The 20616-nt window shown below is 32.6% G+C and overlaps 3 protein-coding genes across 15 annotated transcripts; all 3 read right to left on the bottom strand.

The window, feature by feature from the left end:
- Window positions 1-20: 20 nt before the first annotated feature.
- On the bottom strand, window positions 21-2139 carry LOC105960992 (Adenine nucleotide alpha hydrolases-like superfamily protein). Its single transcript, XM_012985219.2, has 4 exons — window positions 1849-2139; window positions 789-910; window positions 507-625; window positions 21-377 (listed from the first exon to the last, which is right to left on the bottom strand). The coding sequence occupies exons 1-4, from the start codon at window positions 2036-2038 to the stop codon at window positions 269-271; spliced, it is 540 nt and encodes a 179-aa protein (XP_012840673.1). The 5' UTR covers window positions 2039-2139; the 3' UTR covers window positions 21-268.
- A 2979-nt stretch (window positions 2140-5118) lies between these two features.
- On the bottom strand, window positions 5119-10404 carry LOC105960870 (uncharacterized). Its single transcript, XM_012985081.2, has 2 exons — window positions 10132-10404; window positions 5119-5987 (listed from the first exon to the last, which is right to left on the bottom strand). Exon 2 carries the CDS (start codon window positions 5828-5830, stop codon window positions 5309-5311), a length of 522 nt encoding a protein of 173 aa, XP_012840535.2. The 5' UTR covers window positions 5831-5987; window positions 10132-10404; the 3' UTR covers window positions 5119-5308.
- A 1273-nt stretch (window positions 10405-11677) lies between these two features.
- LOC105960989 (serine/threonine-protein kinase BLUS1) lies at window positions 11678-20600 on the bottom strand. Of its 13 annotated transcripts, none has more exons than XM_012985214.2 (22): window positions 19715-20066; window positions 18578-18711; window positions 18249-18474; window positions 17270-17524; window positions 16789-16913; window positions 16630-16674; window positions 16455-16536; window positions 16295-16363; window positions 16054-16224; window positions 15876-15941; window positions 15258-15326; window positions 15053-15172; window positions 14872-14945; window positions 14181-14417; window positions 13788-13879; window positions 13591-13667; window positions 12823-12945; window positions 12700-12742; window positions 12545-12591; window positions 12317-12381; window positions 12170-12221; window positions 11678-11961 (listed from the first exon to the last, which is right to left on the bottom strand). In XM_012985214.2, exons 3-22 carry the CDS (start codon window positions 18414-18416, stop codon window positions 11929-11931), a joined length of 2013 nt encoding a protein of 670 aa, XP_012840668.1. In that variant the 5' UTR covers window positions 18417-18474; window positions 18578-18711; window positions 19715-20066; the 3' UTR covers window positions 11678-11928. The 13 variants fall into 13 exon arrangements, with proteins under 13 accessions (XP_012840668.1, XP_088681316.1, XP_088681313.1 ...); XM_088825190.1 differs by having other exon boundaries at window positions 12337-12381; window positions 19715-20023; XM_088825187.1 differs by having other exon boundaries at window positions 18578-18728; window positions 19715-20017.
- Window positions 20601-20616: the final 16 nt, after the last annotated feature.

Here is a 20616-nt window from a genome sequence, read left to right as displayed (position 1 = left end):
TAGAGAGAGAGAGAGAGAGAGAGAGTAAAATCACATTCCATAAAATGGTTCATCGGCAAATCGAACTTGTAAACCACTACTACTTACAATGCAATGGCAGTCCCGATACGTGGGAAAATAGCTACAGTAGTTTTAAAATCAGCAAAACCTTGTTTCAAACTTCACAAGATTCAAGAAAGCAGAAAAAAAAAACGAGAACAATGTCGATCCATTTACATCAAACAGAAGAGGAAATTCCCACAGGCAATCAAATCGGTAGCATTTCTGATCAGTCATCAACAGGGTCCTGAGGGATCTGATCTGCATTTCTCTTGATCGAGATAACGGGGCAATCAGCATGCTTTACACAGAACTCACTCACAGTTCCCACAAATACCCTACAAACAATTAATCGGAAATTTTCAATGCTGCGTCTTGATCAAAACATTAATACGATTTGCGTACAAAATTAAATTTCACAACGAGAAAAAAACGTTATGTAGTGGAAGTGTGAAAAGAACACATACTTTTGGAAAGGACCGAGACCTCTGCTTCCAAGAACAAGAAAATCTGGCTGGACACGTTTCGCCTCGAGGCAGATGATTTCTTTAGCATCACCTTTCTTGACCCAAGCTTCACAAGCAACCTACAAAAACATATAAGAATGTTGTTGAAAGTAAAAGTAGATAGAAAAATACGGTTTTCTTTTCTTCGTAACGACTATGCAGATTATATTTGCTACATAGATGAAGTTTTATGTGCTCGTCTTTGTGCATGTGTGCCGAAATACAGATAAGTCATTTTTATACCCCGATTTCATGACATTGATTCACAAAGTACTCCAAAAGATGGAGTCCCCTTATTTTGTCTCTGTGCTTCATTTTCTTGAAATCATCAGGAGAGGCGAATTTACTATCCATATCGTCGAAACCTGGACAATTTAGGTAAATTTAGCATTTCTTACTTATATGATAGAAACTAAAAATCCGCACCTATATATGAAATTTTTTTTTTGCTTGAAATGAGCATCAAACAAACATTCAGATGAACGTAAATAATGAGTTGCATGAAATATCGCTTTATGAGCTAACTAGAGCCTTCGGTAAATAGCCAACTCAGACAATTTGAGCAAGAGCGTGAATGAATTGCAATCAACCAATCGTTTTTTCGGATTTGGAAACTACAAACTACCAATAGTTGAAGCAGAAACAAAGTTCCAGAAGTTAAAAAACATTAGATATATATCTCAATACGAGCAATCAGGATTCAGCACTGTATATGATCACAAACGCAAATTTGTACTCAATTCTCCGGAAATAATTGCGTAGTTGTGAGCATGTGACAGTGGGAAATCAATAAACATAAGCACCTCAAAAAACAGTGATTTAAACACAGCAAGAAGATCATACCACATATTATATAGATACATGACTATATACAAGTAATCAGAAGCCGCAAACATCTATGATCCGAAACGAATTGCACGCATTTGTGAAATTCTCCGGAAATAATTCCGAAGCTAGAAAAAAAAAACAGAAATTGAACCATCATACAACATATTTAATTCCCCTCACGAAAAAAAAACCCACAGAGAATTTGTTTTTTTCAAACGCTTGCATTTCCACGCACTAAACAAATCAATATCCAATTCTACAATCTCCTCCACAAATTAAGCTCAACGATGAACATATGCCGAGAAAATAATCAAATCCAGAAACCCTAATTACGAAATAATCAAACCAGACACTAAATATCGTACAAAATTAAAAAAAAAAAAACCACACAAATCACAAAATCGGAACAGCTGCAATCGCTAGTATGATTTTAAACAAAAAAAAAAAAAAAAGGAATAATTAGTGTTTTTTATACCGTCTTCATCGGGTACTTGAACGTGAATGAAGAGGAGCTTGAAATCACAAGTGTTGGAGCGGATGATTTTCTTCAGAATCCATTCAAATGCTCCTCGGCAGCTTATAGACGCGTGTGGGTAGCCCTTGATTGTTGACTCGTTCACCGCCAGCATTATCCGAGTCGCCTCGCCGCTCGCCGACGCTGCCATCTCCACGACTCGCTGAGTCAATTTCCAACTCGGTCTTCTTTCTGTTTGCAGCTGTTTTTTTAACAAAGGTCTCAACTGTGCGTATACTGTATAATAAGCTCGATATATTCTCCATTTTTATTTATTTTATATTAATATGTTTTAGATATTTATTTTGGATATACATAATTGGGAAATATACAGTTTTTGTCCCTTAAGTTTGCACTAATTTCACATTTGGTCCACTATGTTCACAAAAAATACGTTTAGTCCCTTATGTTTCAAAAACTCAACACTTTTAGTCATTTCTGTTAATTTTACGTTAAAACTACCGAAATCAAGCGTATTCCATGACTGCCTTAACTAACGGACTAACGGTAAATTTGACGGAAATGACCAAAGTGTTTATATTATGGCTTAATTCCACTTTGTACCCTTGAAATATACCATTTTGGCACTTTGCACCCTCGAAATAAATTAATAGCACTTTGCACCCTTGAAATACAATAAATTATGCATAATGCACCCCAAATGAATTTTTAAAGCTAAAAAATATAAATTTAATATTTTTAGTGATATTTTTTTAGGATGCCAAATGTCAAATATTTTTTTATTCATCAATCATTTTGAAACTATAAAGTTCAAAAGTAAAAATACATTCCATCAACATATTTAAAAATTATATTTTTTTTATGAAAATAAAATATTTTACGAAAAAATATCATTCAGCTATTCGGTTATCAAATATTTTCACCTAATATTTTCTTCCAAATATTTTCACCGAATATTTTCAAACAGTTACATAAAAGATCCACCGTCGAATAATTTAGTGATAAAAGCTTATTTTTTATTTTTCTTTTGTAAGATAATGTAGTTTTTTTAAATAATCTGGTGTAATTTTTATTTTTTCGCACTTTGTCCGCTCGAAATTAGGTTTTTTTGAGGTTCAAGAAAATAACAATTTTTTTTTTTTTTAATTTTGTACCCCGAAAAGAAAAACACTAATGAAAAATAAAATTGCCTTTATTATTCAATTGAGGGTGCATTGTGAATGATTTAATGCGTTTTGAGGGTGCAAAGTGCTATTATTATTTTTCAAGGGTGCAAAGTGCCAAAATAGTATATTTCAAGGGTGCAAAGTGGAACTAAGCCTTATATTATTGGAACATGAGGGAGCAAATGTGTCTTTTGTGAAAATAGGGACCAAATGTGTAATTCATGTAAACATGAGGGGTCAAAATGTAATTTCCCCAAATATAGCCCAGCAGGCTTTAACGAATTTAGCCCAGTGGGCTTTTTGTTGTTAGTTCGGGCCCAATTCTTTCGAATTTTGTCGTTCTAATCAGAAAATTTTAAATTTTGGAACTATATTTTTTAATCCTAATTCATTAAAATCCGATTTATTTATTTTTAATAAAAATTATATGGATTGCAATTAAAATTTATAAAGATTCCGATTTAACAATCCGATTTCAATTTCTGCAAAATAATTCTATAAAATTTAAAATTAAAAAAATTTGTAAATAAATAATTATTATGTAATTTAATTATATTATAGGCGAATAAAAATGGAGCTTTTTTTCAACCGAATGTAATCCGAAAAATATGATTTTGGGACACTTTTTTTCATTTCAATTTCTGAAAATATGATTTTGATTTTACAAAATCTAGTTTTATTTATTTATTCAAATTCACATAACCTAGAAAGAGAAGCAATAAATGAGCAAGATTTAAATATTTGACCTTGTATTTATGAACAAGATTAGATATCAATTATTGTAATAAAAAAAAATTAAAATAGGAAATAAATATATTTGAAGTTGCCAAAACAACATATCTAATCCATATCCACTAAAGAAATATTATCCATTTAATGATTGGCCGACACAAACATGAAAAAATTCTAGAAGTTAGACAACTAAGCTTCACCAAAACATAAGTTAGTTTTAAGTGTAATAAATAACACTTAAACCCGTGCGGTTTGAGCTGTGCGCACATGATCCTCCTGTACTTTTAATATAAGCATATGACCCTTGTAGTTTAAATTTTGTGCATATAACCCCCTTACAAGGGGGTCTTGTGCTTTATTGAAAATATAAGGGAGTTAAGTGCACAAAGTTTAAACCATAGGGGTAAAAGTGGTATTTACCCTAGTTTTAATGAGAAAACCAAATGAGTTAATGGAGCAATTTGTAAATTGTAATATTGTATGGGTTTTGGAACAAAAAATGTGAAGGATTGTAAAATATGCGAATCAAATTCAAACAATTCCTTTTGTAGAAAAATAAAATAACAATAACAAATAAGACAATTCCACGTAGTATAGTGAATAAATTAATAAAAACAACCTTAAACAATTCACACTTGTCCCGTTGACCAAAAAATAAAAACAGAGAAGCCATTTGTAATTAATAAAAATAAATAAATAAATAAGTAAATAAAAATTTGATAATATGATAAATAATTTCTCTACCAATTCAAAGAATTTTAAGATATTTGGAAACTAAAAAAACTAGGAACGGGCGAATTATAACGTGTGAGCAAGTTTTGAATTCATTTTCCTAAAAAATAACATAATTTAATCTTACGATTATAATACCGATTCCGCAATCTAATTTTTGTTGATTCAAATGTTCGTGCATCGTCGATTAAATTTAAGGATGAAAGATTCAGTTATGCTCTCTCATTTGACTTAAAATGCACTTATGTAATTGATTTTCGTATAAGAGCTTGCGTTCCAAAATAAAATTTCTCTTTCAAGACGTCAAAGAAATTTATATCGACTTTTCTTTCGAGGTTCCATTCCAAAATAAATTTAATCTTTCGAGACGCTAATGAATTTCAAATGAATTTTTCGTTTTGGACATAAACACACTCTACTTAGAATCTAATCGGAACTTAATTAGTATATTAATTATTACTTAACGATTTTTACCACTTAATCCACATGAGAAAAATTATTTTGATCATAACATATGAAATTCGAATTTTTAGTGTCTTTTTTCTTTATTTTTCTCACTAAATCCTAAGTCCAAATGCAAAATGTAATAACAATGATAATAATAATTAGAAGTAATAATAATGAAGAAAAATAAAAGAAATATTTCAAACTTTCTTCACTAATGAATGACCAATAAATACATTCTTTTCACAATCCAACTTCACAAAACCAAAGGGTAAAATGGGCATTAAATACTCACCCTTCGTTTTGAAGCCAAAAAAGGGTAAAAAAAGTTTCGCCGAGGAAGAAAATGTAAAAAAAGTAAAAAGTAAGAGTAAAAGTGAAATGACTCAATTGCCCTTATTCTGGAAAGGAATTCCGGTGAAAGAAACCCTACCAAAACCCAAATGGCCAACCTCGTACAGCTCAAACCAGACTTCCTCAGCACTAAAATGGTCATTTACCTCTTCCACCGTCACAGCCCCTCTGCACGCCATTACAATATCCGCCGTTCCCGCTTCTGCCCTCGTCTTTTCCGAAATTCCGCCCGTGTCCCTCCTCTTCTTCTTCTTCTTCTTCCTCTCCTCCCTCCGCCGCCCGATGAACTTACGCGCCACCGCCCACGGCAGCTTCACGAACGCCAGCGCCAGGATGTTCACCACCGCGCACGGGCAGCAGCACACCGCCACGCAGTCGGCGATCACCCCCGCCGTGCACGACTGGCACGACTTCCCCGTGCACGCCACCGGATCTCCGGCCTCCTCCTCCTCCGCCGCGTGCCGCCTCCCCCCGCGGCGGCAGCTCTTCACCACCGCCGAGCTCGACGAGGACGACGCCGGAGATGGGTGGCTGTTGCTCTGATGATCCTCCATTAAAATTACCTTTTACAATTTCAGAAAATCGGATTGATTAATTCCACAAATTAAATTCCCTCCAAACAATTACACCATCGCCGCCGCCCCACTTTCTCTCTCCTCAATCAAACTTTCTCTCTCCTCTGCAAACAGATCATACAATTTCTTTCTCCGGCTGTAGAGAGAGAGAAGATATCAGATCAACAAGTTTTACACGACAGAGAAAAAAAAATCTTCATCTTTCGACATGAATATATATATACATACATACAGATGTGTGCAGATATAATAAGTACAAAGACTGGGGGGGTGGGGGGGCGGGGGTGGGGGGTGGGTTTTACTCCATGCAATAATTTAATCTTGTAATTCCAAAGAGGTGCAGAGGGCCATGTATTTAGTGTTGTGAGAGTTGAAATTCTTACTGGAAAAAGAAAAGGTCGACTGTAACCCCCACTCGCACTCTCAGGCGCGTATGAACCACCGCCTAACTAGACTACTAGTCACTAATTATTAGTAGCCTTACCTGAGAAATCTTAGACTCACTTCTGCTTTTTTAGCTTTTTATTATATTTTATTATATTTCATTTGAATGAATTTTTTTTCTAATTTATTAATAATAGGATAAATTATGAAAAAGTCCTTCATGTTCTGATAATTACAACTGCACCCTCAACTATGAATATTTTTACACGTACACCCTTATGAAGTCAAATTCAACGTACCGCGGAATGTTCTCTAGTTTGTACTCGTTTTGTGCAAAAATGCAGTTTCTGATGCACCACAAATCTGATATTTAGAAGCCAACAAACACAACTTATGATCATCTTGATTCAAAATGTAGAGCTTGAATGAGATAAAATTAGTACAAAATTGAGAATATTCCATATAATCTAGAAAATTCAAGAATCCATACATCTCTTATCAGTGTATAGACAACCATCTCTCGAGCACAGTTTATTTCACTAAATTTGACATCAATGGTGGACGTGTAAGAAGATTCATTATTGAAGGGTGATTGTAATTACCAAAATATGAGGGGGGGTTTCGTAATTAGATCTTACCTGAGGGGTTGGCCGTAACCCTTAATAATATTATAAAAAAAAGGGTATCTAAAAAAAATCTTTTTAATTAATATTTATTTATCATAATGAATTTAATAAATTGGAAAAGGAAAAAAAAAAGAAAAAGGAGGGATTGAATAATGTCAAATCAAAGAACGTGGGTGAAATTGATCAAAAAAAAGAAAAGAGGAGGGTGATTGTCTAAATGTGATATGGTTCAGGGGGTGATTGAATGGCGAAGTAATTATGTTATGGACTAAAATATGAAAGAAAGTTTGCTAAAAGGGGAATGTAGAGAGATGTGAGAGAGAGACAGAGACAATTCAGACAGAACCCTAATTTGTGAAAATCATTTCATCCATTTAGAATGTTTATTTCAAAACAATTAATAATTTAATTAAATTAAATAAAAACATTTTGTCATCCCATTCATGTGTTCTGTCAATACAAGCTTTTCTATATGTTCCTCCTTTGTCTTGCCTTAAAAGAAAATTAAATAAATAACTATTTATTGCATTAAAAAAAAAAAAAAAAAATATTTGTTTATTGCATTAATGAAAATATGTATTCATTAGTTATGAAACAATATTGTACTCCCACTATATTGTTATTTACAGGTGTAACTTTCTATTTATGTGTCAAATAGACTTAATTGCAAAACCCCACTATGTTTTTTTAATTTTGAATTGTTGTAACTTAAAAGAAATTCTCTTATTGGTGCTTTTTATTAGGGGTATATTTGGCTTAATTTTTTCCATTATAGGGTGATTTTGCTAATAGGAATAACATAATGAGAATGAGGATGCAAGATTTATTTAGTAATTAATATAATGATGGAAATTGAAAAGATTTGAATCATATTTGGTATTTTTTTTAGTGTAACATTAATTCCAACTTGGGTCCAGAAAAAAAATCTAAAAAACGAGTAATCAACATGAAAGAGATATTCAATATTAAGAAAATTCATATCCAAATCGGCAGAATTTAGATATTTCGTTTTAATTCATACCCATGATTTTAATGATTATATAATGAGACTCGATAAATACATGACACATTTAGTAAACATATGGTACGTTATTTAACAAATTAAAAACTTGACACTAACACCACCATTTTTTCTTTCAAACGTTTATTTTTCCGTAATATCGCACCACTAATCATCAAAACACGAGTTTATCAAATTTTAAGTATAATATGACTAGTGTTTACAATATACGCTTGTTTTTTCTTTTAAATTTATAAGCTTTTCTAGTTGAAAAAGTCGTCCTGCATTTATCATTTCAGTTATTATAAACTTTGTCATAGCAAATGTCAAATCTTAAAAATAACTACTACATCTTTCTTCAAAGCCAAAACTACAAGTATTATTATTATTATATTGAAAATCACACAGAAATCTATAAGATCTGAGTTAATGAAATAATACTCCATTTTATTATAATAATTATTCCCCCAACCTTTCAGCAAATGAATCACATATTGACTTCTCGATGCTACATAAGGTTAATCATTTTAATTAATTATTTATTATTAATATTTATTTATTAATATATAGGAAACTGGGAGATCAAACATTAATTACTTTGTACTGTAGCTACATTATTTACTCTATATAAAGTACACATATTAATTATCAACATTAATTAACCAGCTCCAAATTTCAATAAATACCTAATGATCTGTCCTTTTTTATTTAATTTTTATTATGATTAATTATTTTTTTAATTTTAACTGGTGTTTTACCCAAAAGAAAAAAAATAAAATAATTAATTAAAATAAATAAATTAATTAAAACAAGTTCCAAAGAAATGATGGAGATTCCACATGGGGTGTTACCTTAGATTTAATCTTGGCTTGTTGTTTTATGGTCCATGCTGGCTGGCCAGTTTATTTATTTTTATTTTTTTAATTTATTAATTTATTTTTTCTATTTATATAATTCTTTAGATTACCATGGCACCTGAAATAAATAATTAATTAAATAAATAGGATGATGCAAAGCTTAAAAGAAGATTAGGGTAGCTATTTTTGTCTAGTTATGTATATTTTTATTATAATTTGAACTTTAGTAATAACTTTTTTCTATTCTGTTTTTTTTAGCCGAAAGGTACTATTGGGTGGCTCTGATTCATGTAATTAACCACATTGTTTTTGTTTGACAATGGCAAATTAATATTTTTATTTAAGTTTATTTACTGAAAAAGTGAAAAGATTTTCAAGTGACTCATTCGAGATTTGTTTTTTTACTATTTTTTTTAAAGTCAAATTGATAAAGGAGCTTTTAATTTGATTAAATTGGCTACACTTTCGTATAATAACCTGTAAATCTTACTAGAGATTAGAGACGTAACCACACTATACTGCAAACCATACTAGAGACGTAAATCGCACTGGGTTGACCATATGCGACAAGTTTGACCTAGCGAACCGCGTAGCAAGGGAATTCGAACCTGAGTCAATTGACACAAGTTTAATTGCACCAACTGCTAGGCTATCTCTTACGGGACAATTTAATAAGTGAACTGAATTTCACTTCAATTGTTGTATATTCAAACTTTATAGCCTAGTCATTTGGAAATAATTATTCGTTTTAGTCGTCTAAGGGCCTCAATCAATCACTTAATTGAATTGAATAAATTCTCGATGAAGTAATTTCCTTTGAGGTATTAACCAACTCATAGTTAATTACGTTACAATTCGATAAAATTTATCGGGTGTAACATTAAATAAACTATTCTAACATTATTAAGAAAAGTAAAAACCATGATATGGGCAACGGGAATATATATAATATGGTACGATGAATATGCAATTTCATGAGGTTATTCATTTAAGGATATCTAAAATCCCATATAAAAATAATAATAAATTAATTGCAATAAAAATACAAATATTATTTTTTAATGTGATATACATATATATATTTTGTTATTTTGTTTAATTTAGAGTGAGAAAATTCCATAACGTGCAAACAATTAATTGTTCAAACTAGTGTTGATAGAAGTAGTTGCTGCAGAAATATTCAAACTTCTACAAAAGTGAAAGTGATCATGGCAAATAAATTGATCACTTTTTTTTTTTTACTATTTTGAACGAATTAAATCGGGTAATTCTATTCCTCAATCTTTCCGACTCGTTCCTAAATATGGTAATAACGAAAAAAATCGAAAAAAAAATGTGAAAAACATTACATAAAACTACTTTAAATGCACGAAAATTGAAAACCGAAAAACGGGATTAATTAATGAGACGTACCTTAGAATATAATGTCGAGGATAACCGCAGATATTTCGCTCCGATACAATCTCGCCTTGCCTCTTACAAATGCAGTAAAAATCTCTTGATTTCGACAAAAAAGAAATTAAAACGCAACGAGTTAATATCGAAGAAATTCAATGATAGATATGATCAACTCTAAATAGAGAAAGTTTTGATCTCATAATTTGAGTACCACTGGATCTGGTCTGTGTTAGAATTTGTTTGTGCCCAGTCCCCAGTGTGTGTGTGTGTATACATACATATATATACGTATACATTTGTATGTATGTATGTATATATATACTTATGTGGAGTGAGGGTTTGGAATCATATTATTATAATATTGATTTGTAAATCTTGACTACAGCAAAGCAATTATTTGTGATTAATTTAATGTAATATATGAATATATATATATATATATATATATATATATATATATATATATATATATATATATATATATATATATATATATATATATATATTATCCAGAGAGAGGAACAAAATGTAATATAATTGAAGACCATAACTAAAGGCTCTCTACATGCAAGCTTCAACTGTAATAGAATATTAATTTATTACACGTTTCCACTGTCAGCTATTGAAGGAAATTGTCTCTGGTCGACCCAGCAATTTATTTTTTTATTTTATTTTAATTACATTTTAGATTTGTGACACGTGTTCCTGAAATTATTTTGGGTTTATCTGATAATCAGATGTTATTATCACAAATCCAAAACAGCTAAATAGATAGTGAAATAGGGATTTGGGATGGAAGATTTGAAGTTTATATAATATTTGACAGCATTTATGTTTTACTCATTACGAAGTAATCCATTTTCTTGTGAATGGTCAAAAGTGAAAATAAGCTGATCCGGCTCGATAAAAACTCGAGCTCTAGCTTTCCGACGAACTCGAGCTTGAGCCCATCTTTAGTTGTTCATGAGCCCATCTTTACATAGTTATGTTTTATTCAATAACTTTTTATTCTTCATATAAATAATTTATAATAAAAATTAGATTTAATGTTATGTAAAAATTAGAAAGAAAAAAAGATAATGTTATATTTATATATACCTTAAGATTGAATTAATAAAAACTACTCAATATTCGATTCAAGACGAGTCGTTAAAAGCTCGATTTGCTGTTGCAATGAGCCAAATTTGAACATACATTTTTATATTAATAAGTTGTAAGGGCTCCACTCATACTTGAAGATAATAATAAAATATGTACAAAAAATTAAGCTATACTAGCTCAATTCATGTACGTCTTGATTAAAGCTTGTTCGAGCTCGACTCGATTGCTAATTAAACTAAATTAAAACACAAAGCTAAAAGCTCGATAGAAAATAAAAAATAACTTGCACAACCAGGCGATCGATTTGACTCAATTTATTTGCACCCCTAATGTAATTTATGAAATAAATTAATAAAAAAATATTTAGAACCCACTAATCACGATGGCTCTTGTGGATTTTTCTGGCTAATTATTAAAATAAAAATAAAAATTAATAGGTCTTGACTCTTGCAGGCTTCTCTTGGCTAAATTATTTATTTATTCCACTTAATTTATTTATTTTTGTATTTTAATAATGGAGAAATAGAGTTAAAAAATACACAACACATGCCACCGAAATTAGGAACTGTAACTAAAAAGGGCACCTGCTTAATATGTTCATAATATGCTACAGAAATAATTTACCTATATGTCCCTGGATTTTTATACAGGAGAGAAGTATCTTTCGATATTGCGCCACGTCACCTTTTTTTCTTCTCCGTAGGAACCTCGTCACTCCCTTATTGCGTTTAACTTTCTTTCCAACTGTAAAAACCGAAAGAGGAAGATGGATAATGTACTGTGTGTGTGTGTGTGTGTTATTTTGATATATATAACTTAACAGTTACAACGTGAAATTAGTGAGAATTCTGGTAATAAAATCTTTTGCCGATGTTCGATACGATATAATGAATAAAGCTAGAGAAGATGAAAGAATTAGCTATATTTCAATGTGGCAACAAAAAGGACAAACCTGAGAATTTTTAGCCTTCAGTCTCTGAAGTTCTTCAACCAGACTTCCAGTGCTGACATTTCGAAACTCGTTTTTAGATAGTAGATTTATAATAATAATATATATAAAAAAAAAAAAGCTTATGTATAGAAGGGTTAAATTTCATACATTTGTTGCAACTGAATCACCTGAGATTGCAGTTCTCGCTCCCTGACAGAAGTCGGGGTGGTTACCTGCAATAAGTAAAAACCAATACGTAATTACCACTGTTTTTCTTTTCTCATAAACCGTAAGAAATTTGCGTAGAAGAGCGTCCGCAAAACTTCTTCAAAACCCGTGAACACCACCACATCTTTTTTTTCAAATATATAAATAAATATAATAAAAAAAAAATACCTGCAAAAATCCATTTGTCCCTGCATCTGTTAACTCAGTAGCATGGCCTGGACAACGGAAAAATCAACAATTGAGATAAGAAGTCGAGCAAAATTTATTTTTTCACGAATCAGGCGAGAAAAATGTTCTCACGAAGTATAAATTAATGGCATTACCAGAAGTTTGCTCGGCATACTTGAGCAATTTAAGTAACTCTTCCTGACAATATCAATAGGCAGGGATGAGTGAGCAATGACTGATAAAAGAATTACGTAAGTTTTGAGAAAAGCAGTGGTTACTCTTAGTGCAGTGTTCTGCTGCAGAATGATATGCAACGACGGCAGAAGTGAAGCAGCAGATAGACTTGGTGATGTTGGGCTTGTTGAACCACCGGATATCGGGTTACTGACGTTTACTGGACTCTGAATAAGAGATAACTAAGTTTCATTAATCTTAATCTTGACTGATATATATATATATATATATATATATATATATATATATATATATATAGTGCTCGTGTAAATGAAATCAATGAACAAAATATTCGACTTCGAGCTGAAACGTATATGAAAAGAGATATTGAGATTTTTTCTTTTTTTGCTAATTTAAAGTGTGCAGCTATTTCAAATCAATTAATTAGTTAGTGTCTATAAACGCCAACCCACAACATAATCAAATGTATCTGGAAAGTCGATACTTAAATATGCAATCGTTTATGTGGGTTTCTATATTAATATAATAATGTGGTCCGTATCCCAAAGAAGCAGGAAAAATCATCTCTACTCCGTTTATGTAAGCAGAATACATTTGGAAGCATGCAACATTCATTTGGTAATGCACGAAAAGTAGCAAACTGTAAACACATTGCAGCGACAAAGCAAACATCTAGCGCAATAGTCAAATCCAGAGTGCATCAGAAACACACTAGGCAACTATTTTTTATTACATCATTACGTCGATGTTTACTGATTACTTTTTACTTTTTACGTTAAGAGAAAAACAACAAAAAACGATTAAATAAAAAAACAAACAAACGAAAAATTGCGTCACTATTGAAATTATACCTTGGGACTCATATCTGCTGAAGTGACTTTAAAACGACCTCTACGCTCAACCACGGCACCATCTGATGTGTCCTCCCCTAAATTCACGTCTCAAAGTGTTTTAGGACATACAAATATAATCAAATAAAAACACCAAAAGAAAACCCGAGGCCCATTTAGATGAGAAATAACATGGCAGTTTCTGTAAATTCATTTACCAGCATTAGAATTACCAAAATCTTTCTTTTGACGAGGCTGTAGCGGTCCACTATAATTGCGTTCTGTTTGATTTCTTGGTAGTAGATATTCCCTAAACATAAAGAAAAATCATATTACTCAAGACATATTTGCTAATAATGCATGCAATCAAAAAAGAATATTTAGTATAGGCAACGAACAAAACAATGACAATCTAGGATGCCAATCTCGTTATAATTAAGAAAACACAATGCAGAATACCATTAGTTTCCAATATACATATTTTTTACTCAATTATTAAAAATAAATTAAGGTATATTGCTGCGCCATCACCCATAGGAATATATGAACTGACTAATAGATGTTGATACTTGGAACTTGCAAATTCAATCAACATGTAAACAAACTTATACCTATCTCCATCACCGATAATTTTTTTTGGGGAGAGAACATTATCCTGAAGCAGAGAGCCACTCAGAAACTTTCTAGGCCCCGTAATGACAGAATGTGACAAGGAACCACTTTCTGCTTCTCGATCCACAGCCCCCAATGCCTGCTGTTGATTAAGTTGTTCTGAATCCGAATTGACAGGATCTCTCAAACTTGGACTACCAGAAGGAACATCATCTTCATAAACATCGAAACAACCTCTGCATTACATAGAATTTAGGAAAGGAATAAGGCGTCGAGATATGCTGTTAAAACGATCAAAGTTATGGCCGTGTTAATACAGCAATTGATTAAATAAATTGATCAAAACTATGGCCGTCATTATCTCCACAGTACATGATAACTAATACGAAAGGCAAGGCTTTGTTAAGCTCTCTAGATGAGAATCAAGAGTCGTTAGACTTGAGAAATATTATTTATATCATTCCACTTTGTTAAGAAGGGAACTAAGAAAAGTTTCAATTGAAACAAATAAGATTCAATTTCCCACTTTCTCCCTTCTGACATCGTTTTTGAGAAAGCGCTTTTGCTACCACAAACAAAGTAGTGTACCACTCCAATTATTCATTTAAAAGTTATGTACATATTACCAAGTATTATTGTCATAGAATGGAAACAAGAACAGACACAATAATATAGATTATGATGGCTTACTTTAGAGCCTGAAGAGGTTTCATGGGAAATGCAGCAAGCGAATCCTCTAAGTTAGGTAATTCACTGAGTTCATCCTAATAAAATAAGAAACAAACTATAGAAATCAGAGAAAAAGAATCAAAAACCAAGAGAAAAAAACACATAGTAAGAGACATAGTTCAGATCTAGGTATAACTATTACCTCCAACTGAAATTCATCTTTAGAATGACGAGCCACCTCAGGGTATGACATCTCCAGACCATCCAAATGCTTCTCGGTCACACTTGAATCTTCTGGATTCAACATAAGATCTTCTTGAATCTGCAAGCAACAAAAGACCTTATCGAAGCTGGCATTTATAAGAATTCAACCAATTTAACCAACTAATCAATCGCCTATGGCATACAAGGGCAGCTTGATTCTTCAGATCCTCCAAATTGAAATTCCACGCACTGATTCCTCGAATGTACTCTTGCTGCACATAGCAACAACTCGAGGTAAGTCTGGCTAGAATCTTTAATATGTGCATGAGAATGCTGGAATTTTTTTTTTATTTTAATTAATTATTACTGACATTACGTTGTCACACAAAGACGCAATGAATAAGAAAGCATGAAACAATAATAAAATCAACCACAACTGAAACTACATTAATATATGCATAAAGAAATTAATATATCGATCTTCACGATCCTGTTTCTATACATTTGTCAAGTTTTAGCTGATTCGTCTCAGGATTGTTGCCGAATCATCCAATTCCCGCGTGACAATTGCATTGACCTACTCTCCATGATTAATTTCCTTAATTTAAAAGTTCAGATAGTTAAGTCCTAGTCGTGTTTTTGAATAATTACTAAACTTCCTTAAAGAGTTAACTTAATAGAAACAAAAATTTAGTCCATCATTAGTGAAGTAGCAGCTGGAATAACTTAATTACAGGCACAACACTTCAACAAGTGGGGTTGTAAGCAAAAAAAAATATTCTCTATATGCATAATTATATTTTTGAAGGTTGACTTCCAACCTGTGATAGCTGTTCCTTGTCCTCATACGATGCCTTATTTTGTACAAGCATGTCAGCTTCTTTTGCCTGAAATGATTTGGTTTTAGAAAAATTCACAATGTTAAAAGAGTAATCAAACAAAACAATAACTTTGTCAAAGAAATCGCAAACAAATAAGAGAATTGGACAAGGATGGGACCTTAAGAACCCTATAGCGTTCTTCCAGAGGGGACAATCCATGAAGGATAGCACGGCCCAGGTATTCATTTGTCCGTGCATGTTTAAAGAAAGCGTGCTTCAAAAGCTTTTCTGCGGTCGGTCGTTTTTTAGGATCCTTCACCAAGCAAGCAGCAACCATTTCTTTGAAAGACTGAGAAAAGTAGTTTGTTAGAATCAAGACATGATATTTAGTATCGAAGTTCCAGTAAAATAGGATAAACCTTGGAGAATCTTCTGTCTCTTTCATAGTCCAACCCTGGCGGTGCATTTTGTAGCGTCATTAGTAGAACCTGCATTTAGTATAAGAAAAACATGTTTAGACCACTTATTTCTGCGTGTTTTAAGATGCAAATAAACGATACGCGTAGTGTCGTTAACAACCTTCATTGGAGGGTACTTGGAAAATGGTGCATGACCATGAGCAAGTTCGAGTGCCGTGATTCCAAACGACCAGATATCTGCCCTGTAGATGCAAAACAAATTAGAAATCAACTGAGAAAGATAAAGGCAATTTAAGAAATAGATAGAATAAAAAACATCTTCATCAAATACTCACTTAAAATCATATCCATGTAACTGCTGCATGACTTCAGGGGCCATCCTATAATAATATACGTGTATATTCAAGCAAAACAAGAGGTTTTCAGAAACATTTAATTAATCCCTTCCAAAAATATCTTAAAATATAAAATTGCCATAAATGCAGATATCTTACCAGCATGGGGTTCCGACAAAAGTATTTCTCGACCGCTGCCGATCACCAGTATCGTACATGCATGCAGCTACTCCAAAGTCTGCTAATGCAACGGTTCCATTAGAATCAACCAGTATGTTCCCGGCCTGTGAGATTAAATGAATCGAGAGAAGTAAATAAAACGATAAGAGTTGGTAAAACTAAAACATGAAGAAATTATTGTTTGGGGCAAGTTCTGCAAATAAACCATATACCACACGAAACACATTTACCGACACCACATACACCATAAACCAAATAACAGCCAAAGCCCAATGATGAATACAAAAAAATATAGAAGCAAATTTACATATTCAGCGGTCCCGACAAAATACCTAAACTACAAGATAATTCTCCATCATGGTTTCAACTCAAATTAGTAAATTAAAGATGAAATAACGCAGAATGAAGAATCTAAAAGAGCAGTTACATCAAGTAAGCAAGCGACGTAAAATAGGCATACCTTTACGTCTCTGTGGATATGTCCATGTACATGAAGATACGCAAGAGCTTTGAGGACCTCACGTAATAATGTAGCAATAACAGGCTCCTCAAAACCTTCCGGAAAAGCCGATTTCATAATGTGTAGGCAAGAACCACCAGCCATGTAAGGCATTACAACCCATAGACTCTGACCAGCGGTGAAGGAGCAGTGTGCCCGCAAGAGATTTGGATGATCAATCAAGATCATTGTTTGAACCTCTCGCCTAATGTTGTCCTATTCATTTGACGGCCCAACAAAAACAAAATTAAAGAGAGACGGAGAAGACAGGAATAAAACCTCAATTCAGAGTACCATATCGCTAACAAGAGTGTCACATTTAAGACAATATTCAGTAGCCTTACAGATAACTCATGGACACATACAAGAGTAAACAGGAAATTCATCAAATCGTCATGTAGTGTTATGCCTCCCAATTTTTATCATTCGAAATCTCCTAAAATTAATTGTTGTTTGCAAGGTAGATTCTTTTCAAATCTAGTGCTCTCGTTTGATATCTTCACTCCCAAGACATATCTCCTAAAAGCAACAGTCTACTGCAGACAACATAACGTTGCTACGTCTAGAACATCTTGAATACGAGCTTCTGTGATAAACATTTAATTCTACAACACATTTCTTCAAAACTTGACAATCATTCTTTCATAAATTAGTTCTGCATGCACCAAATATATTTTCCGAGACTAAATAGAAAACCCAAAACAAGACCAATCCGAATATGAATAATCACATATTTCAAAGTCAAGCAGATGCAAGAAAGCAACAAAGCATTGATAAACTCAAAACATTAAAGGGAGGTGAGCATAAAAATGTTGATGAATTCAAAATGGCTCACATGATACAACGGCTAACGGCAAATTTAGATAACTATCCAAATCCAAACGAGAATATATTCAAAAGAGCACTCGTTATAATACATTGGAAGAAGAAGAAGACATACTAAGTCATTATTACACTTCTCAAGATCCAGAACCTTGATTGCAACGGTCTCGTTAAGTGGAACACAAAGAGCTTTATAAACAGTAGCACTGACACCGTCCCCGACTTCCTCTAACAACTTATAATCTTCGGCAGTAAGCGGATATTTTTTCTCTGAAACAGATTCCATGTTTTCCTTATACTACAATGTCGACTCCTCTATACAATGATGTCCCGGTTAACATCAACTGGATACAGACAAAGGAGGGTGGGTGTCAAAATAATGTGATGTCTCACTCCAATAATTTAACATTGTCCCTTTTCCTACAGAACGTCTGCAGCTGTACGAACCTTACAACTAGATATTTAACTCCAAAGTTTATCTAAAACCAATCTCCAATTATGGACATTCAAATGGAACAAATAGAAAAGATAAATCGACCCCTGAAATTATCCATGTCAGCAAACCCAACCTCCACAGATACCTGTAGATAAGAAAAACCTGTTTCTGTTTAGACTGTAGTATAAATGAAGTGAGGTTAATCAGATCCATGTTCCATACCTTCCAGAAACATTTCGACTAATAAATTATAAAAGTTCGAGAAAAATCGAAGGAACAAATGATCCAAAAAGATGATGCAACAACTTATCTGTGAAAATAAATAATAACTGTTAAAACAAAATCCTCAGTATGCAGTTGGTGAAACAGGACACCAGATATGTTTCTTTTTTCGCGAGTGCGTAAATGGAGGAATGTGGTTGCTTGCCAAAAATTTTAAATCAATAATGCAACCTACTAAACAAGTTTTTACGCCTAAATCTTGATTAGTATACCATTTCTGATTCTCTCACAAGATCAGATCGGACATTCAAAACGACGAACAGCAAATCATTTGTTTAATTTTAACAGCAGGTGATACCGGTGCTGTAACCAGAAATATTTATACCATGGAACATGATTGAAACTCAATCTTCTCGTTACTTGTTTAAACACGAAAAGGGGTATCCAATTTCAGATATTTGTTTAGTAAGATTTCATTCCGCTAATCTACGTCATCTCATCGATTTCCATCTTTTCCGCCATGACATTGCCACAAAAAGCTTAAGTCGAAAGTATTTAGCAAGTGTCACTCATAACTACAGGTAATACAAGTCGGGCAATGTCAGTTCGACAACGAAATCACTATAATTCACATGCAACATGATTAAAACACATTACACCCAATATAAAAAATAAATAAATAAATAAAGTTTCTCAAATTGCCAAAAATGACAACTGGCATGAGTAGTAAACCATGAGCAGCAGACAAACAGCTTGCTCTCCAAAAATCACTACTGAGTGAAAGCTACTCCTTCGCAAAATTGCTAATTAAACTAAGAAATCAGATAAATTTCTAACAAAAACGAGCATGCAAGCTTTCCAGCACCACCACCAGATAAAACTACATATAATTTGCCATTTAATCAAACGAAATTCAACAAAATTACCTGCAAAATCAATGGACAGCCATCAATTCATGGCGAAATTCTCATTTACATAGGATTATCAGAAACGGAACTAGGGTTTCACGTCGAGCAACTCCGAATTTAAAAAAAAAATGGTGAAGAGCTGAATCTGCTCTTATTAAAGAGGGAGAAGAAGAAAGAAAGGAGTTACAAACGACGTCGTCTGAGCTAGTTTCGATTACATCGCCATTGGCGATGTCGAGAGAATCATCATAGATACAATAAGCTCTACCGTCTGTGAAGGAATCTTTACCATATAGTTTTACGGTTGAATTGAAATGGAATAATTTCAGATAAATTAAAATGTTAGTATATATATTTTTTTAAATAATGTAAGTAATTTAAGCCCAATATTTATTTATTTAAAAAAAAAAAAGTAAAATAAAGGAAAAATAAAAGGAAAGAAGAAAATTTGACTTGGGTTAGTTCATCATATAAATGGAACGAGTTCTAATCGAATCGAACACGAATTTTGATACGATACAAGGTCCTATTAATTACACATTTATTGTAACTCCAACGAAATTTGTGAATTTGATTTTTTTTCCTCGTCTTTTAGAGAAAAATAAATATACTAGCGCATTAAATTTATCTATCTTTAGTGGTGGTAGCCGGTAGGGCTATAAGCGGTTTTATTATAGTCCGATTTCATTCGGCTAATTTCGAGTTTTTTTAGATGAACACATTAGAAGAAACATGTAATAGTTGAGACATCGATAAAAAGAATCATCTAAACTTCAATTGAAAATTTGACATATTGTTCAGAATTTCGGTTAGATTATTGACTTTTCTCCACCATACATGAAGTGAATAATTCGGTGATAAAGAACTCTACCTACGATTTGTTACTCTCGAAATGATTTGAAACGACTCGATAAGTACGA

The sequence above is a fragment of the Erythranthe guttata genome, chromosome 11 (assembly GCF_056151865.1).
Source record: "Erythranthe guttata isolate IM_541 chromosome 11, IM_541, whole genome shotgun sequence".
NCBI lineage: Eukaryota > Viridiplantae > Streptophyta > Magnoliopsida > Lamiales > Phrymaceae > Erythranthe > Erythranthe guttata.
Note: the sequence above shows the minus strand (reverse complement) of the source record. Positions and strands in the feature narration are given on the sequence as shown.

Bases quoted from the DNA above. Each gene is read 5' to 3' on its own strand.
- LOC105960989 (XM_012985212.2), bottom strand. From the start codon at position 18,416: ATGGAATCTGTTTCAGAGAAAAAATATCCGCTTACTGCCGAAGATTAT. The intron at 16,914-17,269 runs GTATGCCTATTT...TTAATCTCACAG, and splicing joins ATATCCACAGAGACGTAAAG to GCCGGGAACATACTGGTTGA. The intron at 16,675-16,788 runs GTAAGATATCTG...ATATTATTATAG, and splicing joins TTTGTCGGAACCCCATGCTG to GATGGCCCCTGAAGTCATGC.
- LOC105960870 (XM_012985081.2), bottom strand. From the start codon at position 5,830: ATGGAGGATCATCAGAGCAACAGCCACCCATCTCCGGCGTCGTCCTCG.
- LOC105960992 (XM_012985219.2), bottom strand. From the start codon at position 2,038: ATGGCAGCGTCGGCGAGCGGCGAGGCGACTCGGATAATGCTGGCGGTG. The intron at 626-788 runs GTATAAAAATGA...ATGTTTTTGTAG, and splicing joins ATCAATGTCATGAAATCGGG to GTTGCTTGTGAAGCTTGGGT. The intron at 378-506 runs GTATGTGTTCTT...AATTGTTTGTAG, and splicing joins GGTCTCGGTCCTTTCCAAAA to GGTATTTGTGGGAACTGTGA.